Source organism: Callospermophilus lateralis, chromosome 7 (assembly GCF_048772815.1).
Source record: "Callospermophilus lateralis isolate mCalLat2 chromosome 7, mCalLat2.hap1, whole genome shotgun sequence".
Lineage (NCBI taxonomy): Eukaryota > Metazoa > Chordata > Mammalia > Rodentia > Sciuridae > Callospermophilus > Callospermophilus lateralis.
Genome location: NC_135311.1, coordinates 131,888,876 through 131,905,636, shown reverse-complemented (window position 1 = coordinate 131,905,636; position 16,761 = coordinate 131,888,876). Strand labels below are relative to the sequence as shown.

The 16,761-nt window shown below is 63.0% G+C and overlaps 1 protein-coding gene across 1 annotated transcript in view; it reads left to right on the top strand.

The window, feature by feature from the left end:
- Nucleotides 1–16,761, top strand: part of Igsf21 (immunoglobin superfamily member 21) — a 112,884-nt gene that overhangs the window by 47,722 nt on the left and 48,401 nt on the right. Inside the window, exon 4 of the mRNA XM_077110088.1 lies at nucleotides 5,415–5,536. Within this exon, the coding sequence (XP_076966203.1) occupies nucleotides 5,415–5,536 (122 nt within the window). The remainder of the gene's footprint in view (nucleotides 1–5,414; nucleotides 5,537–16,761) is intronic.

Sequence of the window (16,761 nt, the reverse complement as noted above, 5' to 3'; positions counted from 1 at the left end):
CGCAGATGGCTGGGCTAAGCCCATTGACCTGGCCACAGCCAGGTTCACAGGTGGGGGACAGGTGCGCCCGGGGACCAGGCCTGGCGGCCCCGGGGGTATGAAAGGCCGTGGTCAGCTGGGGCTGCTGCTCACGATCCAGAACATGTGGGCATGCTGGCTGGAAAGAGTTCAGAGGTCGTCCCGCCCTGATTTCCTTAGGAGACTTTTAGGGAAACTGAGGCCCAGGGAAACCTTGCCAAGGTGAGCTGTAGGATTCACAGCCCAGCTGCCTGCCTCTCGGAGACATGCACCGTCGTGGGGCCTGGGGGAATTCACGGTTATGCATCTGCTACCCACTCTGGCCACCGCCTTACTTTGGACATAAGTAAAAATTAATAATAACAAATATGCACGGAATACTTTGTCACATAGTCACTGAGTTCCTGTTTGCAAGCAATGCCTAGCGTACAATAAGCTCTGATTGAGGGCTAGCTGCAGTAGCTTCCCCTCATCTCGGACTTCATTTTCTATGGTCACAGTTACCCATGGTCAACCAAAATCTGATAATACCACATGGAAAATCTAGAAACAAATAATCCATAAATTTCAAATATTTTGCCATTCTGAATAGGGTGATGAAATCTCACACCATTCCATTCCATCCTGCCTGGGACATGAATTTTTCCTTTGTCCAGAGTATCCACACTGTATATATTACCCTCCTGTTAGTAGCCAACTTTGTTATCAGGTTACGGTCTTCCATGTGCATGCTCAAAAAAGAGGGAGAGATTACATTCCTATAACCTGTACATATGTAAGTATAATTACATTGTTATAATTCATACATTCTATTATTGTTGTTGTTGATTTCTTACCATGCCTGATTTACAAATTCAACTTTATCAAAAGTAGGTATATATAGGGAACCCCAATATCTAGAGGGTTCAGTACTATCTGAGGTCTCAGGCACCATTGGGATCGTGGAACTGACCCTCCATGGATAAAAGGAGACTTCCAAATTATGGCTCCTTCTCTGTTATTAGACCCCGTGCCGGGCAGTACCCTGGGCTGCCTGTGCGCACACTCTTATGCGCTGAATTCTCACTCAAGCACCTTGCAGACAGGCTCCCACTTTGCAGGTGAAGAGACTGAAGCCCAGAGACCTCTCCAGAGTCACACAGCACTAAGCTGAGTGGCAGAGCTGGATCTGAATCTAGGGTTCTGTGACAGCCAAGACAGTCCACCCGCTAACCCATGCTGAGGGGCAGCTCTGCCACTACTGCTTGGGAAGTTCTCCTGCTTCTCAGCCTCAGTTTCTTCATCTGTGAAATGGGAGTGAAGAGACGCAGCTCCCAGTTCAGTTACGCAACAGCCCTGGGCGTGTCCAGGGGCCGACACGGCCTGGAGTCGCGGTCTCCAGGATCCAGTGAAATTATGGAGGCCCGTCCCGGCACACTGTCAGTCCCGGCAGATATTGGCTGGGGTCGGGGGGATTTTTGCTCAGCCACGTACAGCGTCCGTGTCTGGTCAAGCCGCCTCCTCTGCGTGATTGGGACGTTTTCCTGTACAGAACAGTGTCCCTGCCAGGACCCCTAGAAGGGCCTACGGCAGGCTCCTCTGGAGCCTCTCTGCAGGCCTGGCCCAAGGCCACCACCGGCTGGTCAGAGCGCCCCAGGTAGACGGCGGGGTGGGCGCGGCTCCGTCCTCGGTGACTCTGCCTTGTGAAGCCGAGGGTCCCTCCTGTTCCTCCTGCAGCCTGGGGGCCGGGACGTAAGGGCTCAGGCTGCCATCCCAGGTGCTGAGCTGGGGGTCAGAGCCGCAGACGTGGAGGCAGCCCCTGCCTCGCGGCTCATGTTCAAGACCCTGTTCAGTTAAATGTCCTGAATGAGTGAAGGAGATCGCTTCAGAAGCAGCCCTGGGACAGGGGCGACCTGCCTGTCCCCTCCTGGGCGTCCCCTCCTGGGCGTCCCCTCCTGAGCGTCCCCTCCTGGTCCTCTCTCAGCAGAACAGTCTCTTCTGCCTCATCGGCTTTGCTGACCGTCCATCCTGGCCTGGCCCCATCGGGGCCCTCGCTCAGAGTGTCCCGTGGCCTGGCCTGGGCGGCTATGGAGACTGCGTGTTCCTGGGCCCTGCTTTCTCTCCCCGCACCTTGCAGGTGGCCTCTGGCTCCTGCCGGCCTCTCAATCGGCCTCTTCTTTCATTTCCTGCCCGTCTGCCGCCCCTGGCACCTCAGCAGGAGCCAGCCTGCCCAGCGGCCCGCCCAGGGGGCAGTGGGCAGAGGCCCCTTGCCCCCTCTCATGGCTGCCGAGGAGGACGCTGCGCGAGCCCCTCCTACATGCGGACTCGAGGTGGCCGAGGTGAAGTGGCTGTCCCAGGGCAGAGCCACACACAGGAACCCAGGCTGACTGCGGGGGCAGGAAATGGGTCTCGCTTCGTGCCAGAACCCCGACCCAGGGAGCAGCCAGCCTGGAACTGAGGGGCCCGAGAAGCACCGCCGCCCCCAGGAAGTCCTCCTGGGTGACCCCCCCTCCAGAGGGATCCTCGACATCACCAGGTGACGCTTGGCCAACACCAACTTCGGCCACCGCCTTCCTGGCTGCTCTCTCAGCTGACGTGACCATGCGCCTCCTGCCTGCAGGCCCCGAGTGGGCAGGGGCCGCGTCTGCACCCCACTTCCTCTCCCCTGGGCCCAGACTCTGCCGCTCGTCTTCGTCTCCGACCTGGGAAGTGCCCAGAGTGAAAGGGCAGGTGTCTGCAGGTGCTCCTCCACCTGGCGCCGTCACCCTCCGCCCACAGCCCGGGACCCCCACACCCAGAAGACCCTGGCTGCCACCTGAGAGTGCCTGGCCTCCCTTTCCCGGGGCCCCCTTGAGGCAGGGGAGGGGAGATGACCGTGGCCAGAACCCGGTGTGCTGCCCCCAGCCTGTCACCCCGGCGCCAGCGGCCTCCGCCTCCGCTGCCGAGGCCAGGAGCGGGCTCCTCCTCTGGTCCCTGATGTGGCCCCAGAGAACGAGATGAAAATGAAACCCAGAAAACCAGCTGTCCTCGAACCGCGCCTGTCCCTCGCCTGTCCCTCCGCCTGTCCCTCCGCCTGAACCGGGATTTACGGCGGGAGAGTCCTGCTCCTTCCGTGCGGGGGTCCGCGGCGCAGGGTGCGCGTGTTTTCCTAGTAATAAAACCCGCGGTCCCGGGGATAAATTCGAGGAGACAGTTTTACCGACAGATTTTTTTCTCTTTTGTGTAATAAAAAAAATGGAGTAAAATTTGAGATCGGGGCGGTGAGGCCTGTGCGTTTAGGAGGAGATAAAAAATGCCGCACCTGAAGGGAGGCACGGGAGATGGCGGGAGTCAGGCCGCGCCTCGAATTTATGGCAGACCTGGGCCTCCACCCTGCCCCTCAGCTCCTCCTCCAGCCCCTCCAGCCTCCTCCCTGCTCCTCCCTGCTCCTCCCTCCTCCTCCCTCCTCAAGCCCTCCAGCCTCCTCCCTCCAGCCTCCTCCCTCCTCTCCCTCCTCCTCCAGCCTCAAGCCCTCCAGCCTCCTCCCTGCTCCTCCCTGCTCCTCCCTCCTCCTCCCTCCTCAAGCCCTCCAGCCTCCTCCCTCCTCTCCCTCCTCCTCCAGCCTCCAGCCCCTCCAGCCTCCTCCCTCCAGCCTCCTCTCTCCCCCCCTCCTCCCTCCTCATCTCCCCCCCAGCCCCCTCTGTCCTCCCACGGAGCCTGGCACAGGCCAAGGGCATTATCTCACTGCACCCACCTGGCAGGATGAGCCGGGAGCCTGCCCCGGGAGCCAGGGTCTCCCAAGGACCCAGCAGGGGACCTCGGCCCAGTCCCTGTGCCCTTCAGGCCCCGGTACACAGTTGTCCATCCTGCCTGCCTCCCAGGGCTCTGGCCCCCGGCGCCATGGCCTGCACCCGACGGGGCGTGGAGAACTGGGGGTGGAGGCAGCTGGGCCCTGGGCTGCGGGGGAGGCAGGGAGGAGCCGGGTCCTTCCCACGGCACAGAGGCCCACAGCAGTAAGGGAGTAAGTCCTGCTGCTGATCCCCCTCAGCCCCAGAGTTAGTGGGCGCAGGGTCATCCTCCAACCGTCCCTGCGCTGGCTGGAGGCCCTCCTCCTTAGGGAGCTTGTGTGGCCTGTGCCTGGCACACAGCTGGCGCCCCATAAACGCTGGCTGAATGTGTTCCCGGGCCCCTGCCAGGCGAGGTGGCCTCAGCCAGGTGGGGTGCAGATGTGCCTGGAGGAGCCTGCTGTGCCCTGGCCCCGTCCCCACAGCCGAGGGCAGATCCCTGCAGAAGCCACCCTCTGCCTGTCCCCCACGGCCCCTGGAGCAGCCCCTCCGCCCTCCCTGAGCCGCGGGGCGTTGACTCCCTGCCCAGGCCCAGGCCCAGGCCCTGCGTGCTCGGAGCCCCGCTCAGCGGGGGCCCTGTGACAGAGCTGCTGAGACCAGCGGAAAACGGCAGCCGGCACCAGATAAATGATTGAGGCGGCGGCAGCACACACCTTGCTGCTCTGTGCAGTGACACTGTCATTAGCAGGAGGGAGTGGGGGCGGGGACACCGGGGCTGCTGCTCGCCAGCTGGGAGCCCGAGCCCCTGCCTTCCGGCCTCTGTGTCCCTGGGAGACACGCGGCTCCGTCCCGCCCCACCGTCCCCTTTTCCCCACGGCCTCCCACCCCCGGGATGGTCCTTGCCCTAAGGCCAGGGAGCTCCTGGGTGGGCCGCAGGGACGTCCAGCTCCTGGTCTAGGCAGCCCGCGTCCAGCGCCCTCCTACCAGCACTCGGAGCTGGCCGTCCACCAGGCCCCGGGCTCTCTCCTGCCTGGGCCTTCGCTCCTGCTGTCCCCTCTGCCTGGAGAGCATGCCCTCTCCGTCCTGCAGGGGCCAGCTCTGGAGGCCCCTCCGTGAAGGCCCCCTCCCCCGGGGTGGCTCCCCGGCCATGCTGGGCCGACCTCCACGGAGCCATCAGACCCTCCACGTTGGCTCGTCCGGCTCCGGTCACTCTGCCTGGCCCAGCCCCCACCCTCCTGTCCAGTCTCCTCCCCGTTCCTCTCCCCTTGGCCACGGCTCTGGGCTGGGGCAGTGACCCTGTGGCTGACTCTGAGAGCCCACGCCCCCCTCTGGTCTGTCCATGTCCCCAGGAGGGGCTAGACGTTCCTGTCCCAGGAGGGGGACCGCCTGGTGCGTGGAAAGAGCCCGCGGGAAGGACCAGTCTGCTCCCCCGTGGCTGTGGCCCTGGGAGCGTCCACTCTGCAGAGCCCCATCTTGCCCGTCAGCGAGGTGGGGGCAGCGCCTCCTGCCCAGGACGCTGCAGTGACCACCAGCCTCCCCCATGGGCGCCTCCAGACCCCGGGGCTCGGGCGGGGGACTTGCTGGGCTGCGCCTCCGGTGCCTGGGGGAGGGCCCAGCTGAGCGCTCACGGTGCTGCCTCTGTGCCCTGTGCAGGTGACGGACGGCGGCACCATCAAGCAGAAGATCTTCACCTTCGACGCCATGTTCTCCACCAACTTCTCGCACATGGAGAACTACCGCAAGCGGGAGGACCTGGTGTACCAGTCCACCGTGAGGTGAGGCCCGCCGGCACAGGGAGAGGGCAGGGGACGGCGAGGCCGCTGGGGCCCAGAGAGGGCGAGCAGAGCGCCTGTCGACACACAGCCAGCAAAGACCGAGCTGGGAGCTTGGGGAGGAAATGACCCCAAACCGCGGGATTCCCGGGCCAGAGGCAGCAGGGGTCAGAGGGAGGCGTCCCAGAGGCCACAGGACGAGCTGGTTAGATCCGTCTCTGGGAGTGTGTGCCCACCCCTCCTCCCACCCAGAAAGACCCTCCTACTGCCTTCCTCTGGCCTTCCCCACCTGCTGGTGTCTTCTCCCCCTTGGTCGCCTCGCAAACTCCTCATCAACCCTCAGAACCCCACTCAGGCAGGCCCCGGACAGGAGCTTCCACTGGGGCAGCCCAGGCCGGGGGACCCGCTCTGCCCCGGCTGGACGGCTGCTCCTCCGGCACCCAGGCTCCTCCAGGGCATCCGGCTGGGTCGGTGGAGTGCACACACACGCGGGCGCACACACGCACACACACGCGCACACACACTGGCACATGTGCACACGCACACAAACACACTACCGGCTCTTTCCCACCGCGTGGCCTGCTGCCCCGCCAGACGCTGGCCGCCTGCTCCAGAGCTGCAGGAGGACCCGGCCAAGTCGGGCACAGCGGGCTCAACCGACACAAGCCCTGCACCGTCACACGCGCTCCCGGGGGTGGCTGGACCACGGGTCCCGATGCCACGTGTCTTTAGAAGCTGATCCCGGGGGAGGGTCTCACCTTCGCCCCGACCTGGGACCTGAGCTCCAGGAGCCCGAGGCTCGAGCCCAGCCCGGCGCGCAGTAGGGGCACGTGAGACTTGTGCAATCAGCAGAGGACTCCCGGCTGCTGGCCCCGGGGACCTGGGGGCCTCCTGGGTAAAGCTGGGCAACAGGACCCGAGGGTGGCGAGGACCTCACAGCCCTGTCTGCGGGCGCGGGACAGGCAGGTGGCCTGCTCCCTGGGGGAGGCTGTCGGGCGTCCCTCCTCTTGGGCGGTCCCTCCTCTCGGGCCTGGACTGTGCTGGCCTTGGGGAAGCTGCTGCCGCGGGCTCAGAGCAGGGTGAGCCCAAGCTGCCACTCCGTGCACTGGCCGTTTCTCGGGGACCAGGAGGCGCCACCTTGAAATGCTGAAGCGGGCGGGGACGGGCCGAGGGGAAGGGGGTGAAGGCTCGTTTAGGGGAAGGGAGGCAGAGGGAGTGGCGGTCACCTCCCGCCTCCCAGAGCCCCCCACCTGGTGCCCAGCAACGAGGCTCAGGCTCAGCCTCCAGGGCCACTCCTCGGCTCTTAGTCCCCAGCCCCTAAGGAAGCCCAAGGGCCCGGAGCAGCACCCAGCCGGGCAGAGACCATGGGCGCTGGAGAGCCGCATGCAGCCCAGCCCGCGAGTCCAGCCTTGGGCCCTGGGGGGCCTCGGTCCATGCTCCCCGCCCTCACTGCCCTGGCCACCTGCTCCAGAGCTGCAGGAGGACCCGGCCGAGTCGGGCACAGGCAGGCCCAGGCCCGTGTGATTGTGGAATTTAAGTGAAACTCCTGTCCAGTGGCCAAGTGCAGATGCTGGCCCCTGGGTGCCCTGCTTTAGAGGGGTCCTGGGCCCGTTCCCAGGGACAGGGGTTGCTGATAGGGGAAAGCGAAGGCCTCCCGCTGGCTGCAGCCCCGAGGGTCTGATGAGCAAATTCACAGGAAGTGAAGTGTGCCCCAAGTCCTGCTGTCTCCCATGGCAACCACCCCCCACCCTAAAACAAACTCACCTCTTCTGGTCCCAGCCTCCTGGTCACAGCCAGCCAGGGCGGTGGCTCCTCCTTCTCGCCCACAGCTTTTCCTTGTGTTAAGAGAAGCAGCTGAAGGTGGTGAAGTGGAGGGTCTCCACCGCAGTGGCCTGACCCGCTCAGCCCTCAGACCCCCTTCTTTGGTTGACAGTTAGGAAAGCCAAGGCCCAGAGAGGTGATGAACTTGCCCAAGGCCACACAGGGTCACTGAAGGCCCAGCCTGGCGACCTGCAGCCAGTGCTTTTGTGCGGCTGGATCTCCTCATCCTTCTCCCTGAGCCCCGTGACCCGTGACCCGGGTGGTCTCCCAGGCCGGGAGCACCCCAGAGAGCTGGGCCACCCACTTGGTGAACTCAGGAGGAAGCTGCAGACCCGGGCCCCTCCCGCCAGTGGACCCGAGGAGGCGCAGGAGGGGCTGAGTTGCAGGCGGCAGGGCCCCTAGGGCTGGCTGTGGGGCTCTGGACGCCGCATTTACATATAAATGAAGATATTTACAAATTAATGCATCTCAACCAGAGGATCCCAGCTCTGTGCTGCTTCCTCTTCAGCTGGGGAAAGTGGGGTGAGGAGATTACCAGGATGGCGGCGGAGAGCAATTTCCCTGATAGCTGCCAGGCGCCCCGGGGACTCCCAAGCTCTTCTGCCGCTGGTGGCCCCAGGGACAGAAGTGGAGCGGGTGGCGGGCATCCGCCTGGTCCAGGGGCGCAGCTCGGGCACCTGGGTACCCCGAGCTCTGAGCCCAGGGCCCAGAGGCCAGGTCAGAGTTGGCAAGAGAGCCCTCCCCCAGAGGGTACCTAGTGGGCACGTCCCTGAGCACTGCTGGGAGCCTCGCACGGGGCATGGTGCCCAGGGGGCAGAGGGCCACAGGAAGGCACCTCGCTGCCACCCAGGAGGGAGACAGGAGGCAAGGGAAGCTCGTGCCACAGACGTGGGTCCCTGTGGCCGTCAAGAGACGAAGGGCAGGCTGGGCACGGTGCCCGGAGAGTGCCCGGCTATGCTGGAGCCCTTCAGAAGGTGGCCAGCCAGCGCCACCCACCAAGGTAGCACTCGGCTGGGACCTGAGGGATGGGAAGGGACCGTCCTGGGAGGGACTGTTAGGGAGCAGGACCCGCCTGTGGGGCTGCAGAGACCCCGGGTCGTGGGCAGAGCCCTGGACCTGCAGGAGGATCCAAACAAGTGGCCCCGGCAGCAGCAGCAGCAGGCGGACAGGCTTGGGAGGGAAGAGGGGCCAGTGTCCAGGGAGAAGGGGGACAGCAGTCCTCTCAGAGGAGAGGGGCCACCCTCCGCCTTCCTCCAGTTCCCTTGCCAGGGACACTCCTGTCCCTGGTGCAGGGAAGGCCCCAGAGCCCCGGCACCTGCCGTGGCTCAGATCCCTTAGCTTCGGGTTCTGCGGCCAAGATGCCACGTTTTGGGGCAGCAGCTTCTGACCCCGTCCCTGGTGCCTGCTCAGCCTGGGGCTGCTCCCTGTGCACGGTGCCTGGTCTCCCGTGCCCACCTGCCCCCGTGTGCAGAAGCCCCAAGAGGACAGGGCCTGGGCTGCTGTCCTCAGTGCCCACGGGCGGGTGCCCTGTGGGTGTCTGGGGCCATGAGCCCCCGGACCAGCAGCGGGCCCCGCCACCGCACCCCACCCCGCAGCTGCAGGATCACGCGCCTCAGGCTGGACCCTTCCAGGCCCGGTGTCCGTCCCCCCCCCCGGGCTGCGTCATTCATGTGTCACGAAGGCATCAAGTGATTCCCGTTTGTCAGGGACGATGATGGAGATAGAACGGTGAACAGGACACAGTCAGAGCTGTCCTTGGGAGGGTTACAATAGAGCGGGTGAGGAAAGGCAGCCTATAAAAATGTGTTTGAAATAAAAAGGGAGCATATTTACAATGTGTGACGAGCGTGATGAAGGAAATAGGGTGATGTGACCGAGAAGGACGAGAGCGGGGCGTCCAAGTAGAGACCTGTGGCATAAGTGCAGCCAGGCTGGCGGCCGGGAAGGGAGGGCGTCTAGGGAGGGCGGGGCAAGTGCAAAGGTCCTGTGGCCAGAGGGGGCCACACGGCCAGAGCACAGGAGCAAGGAAGCGAGTTGGCATTTGTTCCCAGGGACCTGGGAGCCACGGAGGTCACATCCTCCTGTGACAGGTGTTTAGGAAAGTTCACCCTGCATGCCGAGTCCAGGGTGGGTTGGAGGGACAGGGAAGGAGTGTCCTGTGAGCAGTGGGTACAGCTTTAGCAGCCGAGGCGGTCAGTGTACAGGGGTCACGGTCAGCCCTGCCCCGCCCTCGCTGCCCAGTGGCCTCTCGGTCCCTCCGAGGCTGTGTATCCTCTGCATCTCGGTATCTGCAGAACCTCGTGGCATTTGGAGAGGAACAGCCAATATTTGCAGAGTGGATCGAGGGAGGAGGGCCTTGGAGTCAGGTAACCAACCACCGAGTCACGGAGCCATCGCGTCCCAGGGGAGGTGCAGCGGAATGCCACCAGGAATCAGGGACGCGGCCACGGGATGACGGGAAGGTGGCATCTGAAGTGGCGCCGAAGCATATGCGGGCTGTAGGCAGCGGGGAGCCAGGAGCGGGCACGGGGGGAGGAGGGCGCTGCAGGTGCCAGGGCTGGGGGCGGGGGAGTGCCCGGGAGGGACAGGGCCACGCCACGCAGGCGGACGTGGATCCCAAGTAGGCGCCTCCGGAATCTGTTCTAATGGAAAGAGCGGCTGGGATTGGTCCAGAGAGCAGAGGGGTCTCTTCCCTGGGAGGTCAAGTGCCTCTCCTGCAGGACGGCCACCGAGGCGCAGACTCCCTCTTCCGTGTCGGTGCAGAGCAGCACCACCTGACTCCGTGGATCTGAAAGTCTGGATCTACAGCTCCTGTGATGCCGTGGTCGGCTTATTTATCTATCTATTGGTGCTGGGGATTGAACCCAGGGCCTTATGCGTGCAAGGCAGACACTCAGCCAACTGAGCGCTATCCTCAGCTCCCAGTCTTATTTTGAGACAGAGTCTTGCTAAGTTGCTGAGGCTGGCCTCCAACTTGCAATCCTCCTGCCTCAGCCTCCTGGGTTGCTAGGAGGCCTGCACGACCACCCTACTTCTTTTTTTCCACATATAACATGTGCTGCTTGCCTGTGAAACTGCCGTTCGTTTACTTGGTCACAGAGCAAGGGCGTGTTGAATGCCTACCATGTTCTGGGCTTGTGCCAGGACACACAGGCCCGGCCCTCGTGGAGCTGAGTACACAAGGTCTTGCCCAATTCCTGACTTTCCCCCACCCAGAAATCACCCAGGAATGTGAATGACAGTCACGTTGTCAGAACAGCCCTGAACCCTCTCCAGCACTTTATTCATGACAGATCGTCTCTTGGTTGTCTCAAAATTGAAAAACCCCTGAGCGGGAACCCTGTCCCCTGTCCCCTGTCCAAACCAGGCACCTTTAGGAAGAGAGATGCAGTTCTCCTCCAGGCCACTAGGGGAGTTTTGGCGCTCTCAGTTAGGCACCGCCACCGCCCACAGAGCAGAGCGCGTGCAGTAGGATCTGTCCTGGCTCCCGGGCTCCTGGGGACAGAATCTGATTCAGGCCTGGAGCAGGGCCATCCGTCTTTGAAAACATCTTCCAGAACTTAGCGGTGCAATTCGGACATCCCTGCCCCACCCACCTTCCAGCTTCACCCCTGTGCAGACTGTGGCCAGGAACTCAATGGGAAACTCCGAGGCACAGAGAGTTTGGGTGGCGGCTGGTCACCACTGCCCACCGACATGGCTCTGAGGCCCCCGCAGCCAGACCTCTCGGTCTGAAGATGAGGAAATAGCTGAAGCACTGCCAGGCGCAGAGGCGCACACCTGTCAGCCCAGCAACTTGGGAGGCTGAGGCAGGAGGATTGTGAGTTTAAGGCCAGCCTGGGCAGCTTAGCAAGACCCTGTCTCAAAATAAAAAATAAACTGGGATGGGGATGCAGCTCCGTGGTGGAGCACCCGTGGTTTCCATTTCTAGTACCAAAGGGAAAAAAAGAGAAAGAAAAGAGGTAGAGGCCCACAGTACAGGGTGCTGCATCGATGGGCCGATGAGTTATAATCAAGTAGAGAATCATCATCTCCGTCAGCAGATTCCTTCCCATCCATCATCAGGTTGAGCGCTAGCAACCGTCCCATGGAGCACAAATCTTAGATAAGTTGAACCCTATAGTACAGATGATGGATGATGTGAGAAAACAGAGAGGTGCAGCCAGTTGCCCATGGTCACACAGCTTGTGCAGAGTGAAGCCTGTGTTAACACCCAAGCTGTGGCAGTCCCTTGGGCCATTGGAGCCATATCCATTTAATGGGCCATTGTGAGCAGGCTCTTCTGACCAAAAGTAATGAGTGCCCACTGCATGCCAGGACCAAAGTGCAGCACTGTAGATTTGGGTCTTAGTGAGGGAGACCAGCTGTCCACCCTGGTGCATACATGCGTGTGCGCGCACACACACACACACACACACACACACACACAACTGCTGCACAGGGTCCCTGCGTGTCCTGGACAAGGAGACCACGTGACACCCAGTCCTGGCTCCAGCAGAGGGACTCGGGAAGCCACCGTCCAGCTCTGCCTGCTGCCCCAGCCTGTGGCATCAATCCCATTGACCTGCCTAGAGACCTTTCAACCTGCCGACCCGGGCTGCGCCACCAAGTCCCAGGAGCCGCCACCCTCCCTCCGGTCCCCCCGCCCCTCCTGGCCCTGCGCCCTCCCTCCCCCACCCCCTGCCCCTCCCTGCCTTCTGGGGCCCAGGGATTGCCCCAGGCCCAGCTCAGCCGCCCGGCAGGGCTGCCCCTTCCCTGACCCTCTCTGGAGGCAGAGTCCGTGAGCGTCCCACTTTGGCCCCTTGTGCCACCTGTTGCCCCCCTGGGGCCTGGCGCAGAGCAGGACAGCGCCCAGTCCACCCCGTGCCCAGCAGCATATGCCCGGCCTGGCCTCGTGCCCGCTGCCCCCAGACTCTGCGGCCCTCCTCCTCCCAGGGAGGTGGACAGGCTTCTGGGTCTGGGTCTCTGGCCTCTGGTTCCCCTCCCCCGCCCATTCTTCTGCCCTGGGGTCCCCCCAGGCCCTGCTCCCGGGGCTGTGACCCGCCTTCTGCAGCGACCTTGCCCCTGGCCTGACCTTGACCTCACACCTCATGGCTCAGAGGTGCCCCAGTCTCCCCAGCAGCTCAGACTCGACCTTCCTGCCCAGAGCCCAGGGGCTCAAGGAGGCCCGCGTCCACCCTTGGGGGCCGAGTCAGGAGGTGTTCGCGGGTGGGTCTTGGGTCAGTGGAGACATTTGAGGCCAGGAGCTAAGGTGTGCTCTGTTGAGCCCCGGCTGCCGCCCTCCACGTCCCCGGGCCCCAGCATTGCACCCGACCCCAGGGTCTCCCTGCCCTGGGAGGGACCAGCACAGCGGTCTGCTGCCCTCTGGTGAAGCACTGGGGTATTGCAACTGGGGGTGGCTTGCTTGTGGCCCCCCTCTCCAAAGAAGGGTCCTGCCACTCCAGGGTAAGGGCTCGGTGCCCAGCCCAGGGACTTGTAAAGTCTCCTTCAAATAACGAGCCCACGGGTTACCCGCATGTGGCACCGCCACCGTCTGTTGTCTGATGAAGTCCCGACGTCCAGCCTCAGAGCCCAGGCTTGGGGACCAAGCGGTGGGGGGCTTGCCCTGCGTCAGGAGAGTGTCCCTCCAGCAGAATGAGGCTTCCGGGCGGCTTCCCTGGCTAAGGAGCTGAGCCCACGCTGATGGGAGGACGGGAGGGGGCATGCCTGTCCCCTCCTCTGGCAGAGAGGTCCCCACGGGAGCAGGCTCATGTGCTGATGGAGGGTGGCGAGGTGGCCAGCCCGCGGGATGAGAAGCCCGCAGAGGCCTGGTCACAGGGCGCTGGCCTGGACTCCACAGTGAGGCCGGTCTGGGAGGCCCTGAGGAGACCAAGGCCGCAGGACATCAGCAGCAGGGACGCAGCACGCGGTCTGAAATAGCCCAAGGTGGTCCCCAGGCAGGCAGGCACCCGAGGACCACTGCTGTGGAACATTCCAGGTCATTCCAGTTGGAGTTGCTCCGAGGGCGACGGGGACCGTCGAGGTCCGTCTCCGTCCAGCTTCACCACTAAAGGTGGAGGGGGGAGGGGGGAAGCAGGGCTGCAGGACCCCCAGGGAGCCAAGTGGGGTCCTCAGAAGAGAAGGTACGGTGACCCCCGGCTGTGGCCACTGGTTTGGGTGGAGGGGCTCCTTGGACATAGGGAGATGACAGGCCGGGGGCTGCTCAAGGATTCCCAGCTCCGTCTACACCAGCTTTGACACTGTTAGGCATCTGAGCAGAGGCAGCAAGTTGGCCAGGGAGAGGTTGTGGGGGCCTCAACACACAGGTGACATTTGAAGCCACTGCCCCCTCCCCGATTCCCAGATCCACCAGTCCGCAGCATCACCCAGGCCAACCCTCTCTTCCTCTAGATGAGAAACCAAGGCCCAGAAACTGCAGGTGACTTCTCTAAGGTCACACAGCAAATCAACTGCAAAATCAAAACTCAGCTTCTGAATCCTGGGGAAACAGTTTCCCACAGGGCCTGGGGCAGGAGCCTCACCTGCAGCCTGGGGCACAGAATGGCCGCCGTGGAAAATAATTTATTTGTCTGCAGTCAGAACCCAGAGCTGGTGGGAATCGGCTACACAGTGCAAGCGCACAGCCTCCTGTTACTTCTAAGTGAAAAATCAGTCCCCAGCCTGTCCGCTGTATCACTAATTACGTAACCACTTTATTGCTGGTGTTTAAAAAAAAAAAAACTGAAGGCTGGAAATGTCTGGGAAAGACCTGATTTAGTCAACAGTTCAGAGCTGAGTGTTTGTCTCCGAGGTTATTTCTCCACTTTAGAATTTGCTCCCGGAGAGTCCAACCTCCCCCTTAATATTTTATTGTGGTTTAATAAAATCCCCTGGTTTGGGAGAATCTCCTGCACGGGGGACTGTGATCGTGTTCCCGGGGGCTGTCAGGCGGGACCGGCCGTGAACGCGAGCCCAAGGTCTAAGAGGGCAGCAGGCTGAGAGGGGGCCGGAGGAGAGGGAAGTGACCTGCCAAGGTCACACGGAGGTCACCGGAAGCTCTAGTGAGGGATGGAAGGATGGAAAGACAGATGGACATGTGGGTGGACAGATAAATGGATGGCTGGTGGATGGGTGAATAGGTGGATGGACAGATGGACAGATTGTGGGTAGGCAGGCGGATGGACAGATGGATGGATGGGTGGACGGATGGACGGATGGGTGGATGGGTGGTGGATGGATGGATAGATGGACAGATGGACAGACAGATGGTGGGTGGGTGGGTAGATGGATGGATGGACAGATGGACAGACAGATGGGTGGATGAGTGGGTTGGTGGATGGATGGATGGATGAATGGATGGATGGATAGACATATGGATGAGTAGGTGGATGGGCAGATGGACCAGGAGGTGGATGAATGGAGGAGGTCCCAGCTTGTCACAGTGCTAAGCCTGAGTCCCGAGAAAAGCCACCTGAGACCCACTGATCAACATCGAGAGCCGGGGTCAGTGGTCTTGTGTACAACAGCCCCCCGCCCCCCGTTTGCAGTCAGATCCCAGCCCAGGTGACGGAGCCCCGTTGGCTGCAGGTGGAAGAGGAGTGGAGGGACGCGCCCGTCACACAGCCAGGGGCCAAGCTCCCCAGTGTCCGTCCCCGGGGTCAGCATGGCGGTCCCTCACGGCACAGGCTGGTTTTACACCCCCAGCAGCCGGTGAGCTTTCCCAGGTGAGGCCACCAGGGCTTCCCGTCACAGGGACAGACCCCCAGTTTCCCCCGGGGCCCGCCCCTGGCCAGCCTCCCTCCCAGTCCCTGCCTCCGCCTGACACCAGCCTTGGCTCCCCAGGCCATGCCAGCCTGCTCCACCCCAGGACATTTGCTCGCACTTCTCCACCATGTACTGTCCCCCGCCCAGGTCTTGACCAAATGCCCCCTGGCAGGGACAATCCCTGAGTGCCTGGCCCTGTCGGGGTCCCTCTGAGAGCCCCCTCCCTCATACCCCGTCTCTGCTGGTTGGCTGCCTCCTTTCCCGTGGGACAGATGGCTGCAGTGGACCCTCAGCAGTTCACCCGGCCTCCCAAACGCAAACTCCCCGAGGACAGGACTTGGTCCCCGGCTCCCTGTTCCCCAGCTTCCAGAAAGACCCGCAGACCTCCACCGCCAGAGGACATGTCCCACACACGGGTCACTCCGCCAGGGGGCCTGGAGTCCCAGCCACCCTGGGACCAGGCAGAGGGACAGGCCAGCTTCCTTTCTGGCTGGTGTTTGGCCCAGAGTGACCTGAGGGGGAGGTCAGGGGGGAGCGTCCCTGCCGTGGGGGCAGCGGGTGGAGCAGGGTCCCAGGGGCCAGGCGTGGACAGAGCTGGGCCAACGCTCCTGCCATGGCTCAGAGGGCTCCCGGGGCCCAGGTGAGAGGTGACCATTTCCGCCTTGCCCTCCTCCCCGCTCAGCTGACGCTCCTGGGCACGTGGGGTACTCTGTGGGCCGGATACCACTCCAGCCGCAACCCTCCGCCCTCCGGGCCCTGCCACACACTGGGACCTAACTTCCCTGGACCTCGGCTTCCCCCGGAGAGAGATGGTGGAGCAGGAGCCAGAGTCCTGAGGACCGGGAATGGCTGGGCTGGGGTGCCGTCCAGTGCCGTCCAGCCTCTGTATGCGCCAGACCCTGTCCTAAGCACCCTCTGCTCGTAGTGTCACCGTGGAGCAGTCCTACTGCGGCCTCTATTTATAGGTGAAAAGTGAAAGCTCAGAGAAGTTAAGTGACCTGCCCAAGGTCACACAGCAGTAACGCCAACCCTCCACCTGGGCGAGAGGCCAGCAGCAGAGCACAGGCCGTCGGTCACTGCTCTGCTGGAGCTCAGCAGGATTGGGGTCTGGGATGCAGACCCCCAGCACCCGTGGTGGTGCAGGCAGCGGAGATCCATCCCTGCAGGCGTGGTCAGGAGGGTGGGTAGGAATCCTGGTCCTCACAGGCGTCACCCAGCGTCAGCACCTCTGGTGTCACTAGGAGACAGTGGGTCCCCGGGGCTTGTTTAGGTGGCTTCATGCCTTCAGACTGGGCCTCCTGAGTGGGACGCATTTCACACCAGTTCATGTGGCCATGGTCCTGGGGGGGCCTGCGTCACAGGTGGCCTCTGGTGGCCCCAGCGACCCTCGTCACTGCTCCGCCATTTGACAGAGGCCCCTCCTCCCACCAGGCCGTGGCTCCTGGGGGAGGCCCTTCTGTTCCCGTGCCCACCACTGGCCCTGCTCAGCCCAGGAAGCCTGAGGGGTGGAAGGGTCACCAAGGGCCTCCTTGCCCGTGGAGCCCCGCCCCTCCTCCTGCCCAATCCTCCAGGCCCAGCGGGGCCCAGCCGGGCGGGAGACCCTGGGCTTGCTGCACCCGGGTCTGGGGCGGCTGGGCTGGGGGGGGCGGCTTGGTGAGCCCCAC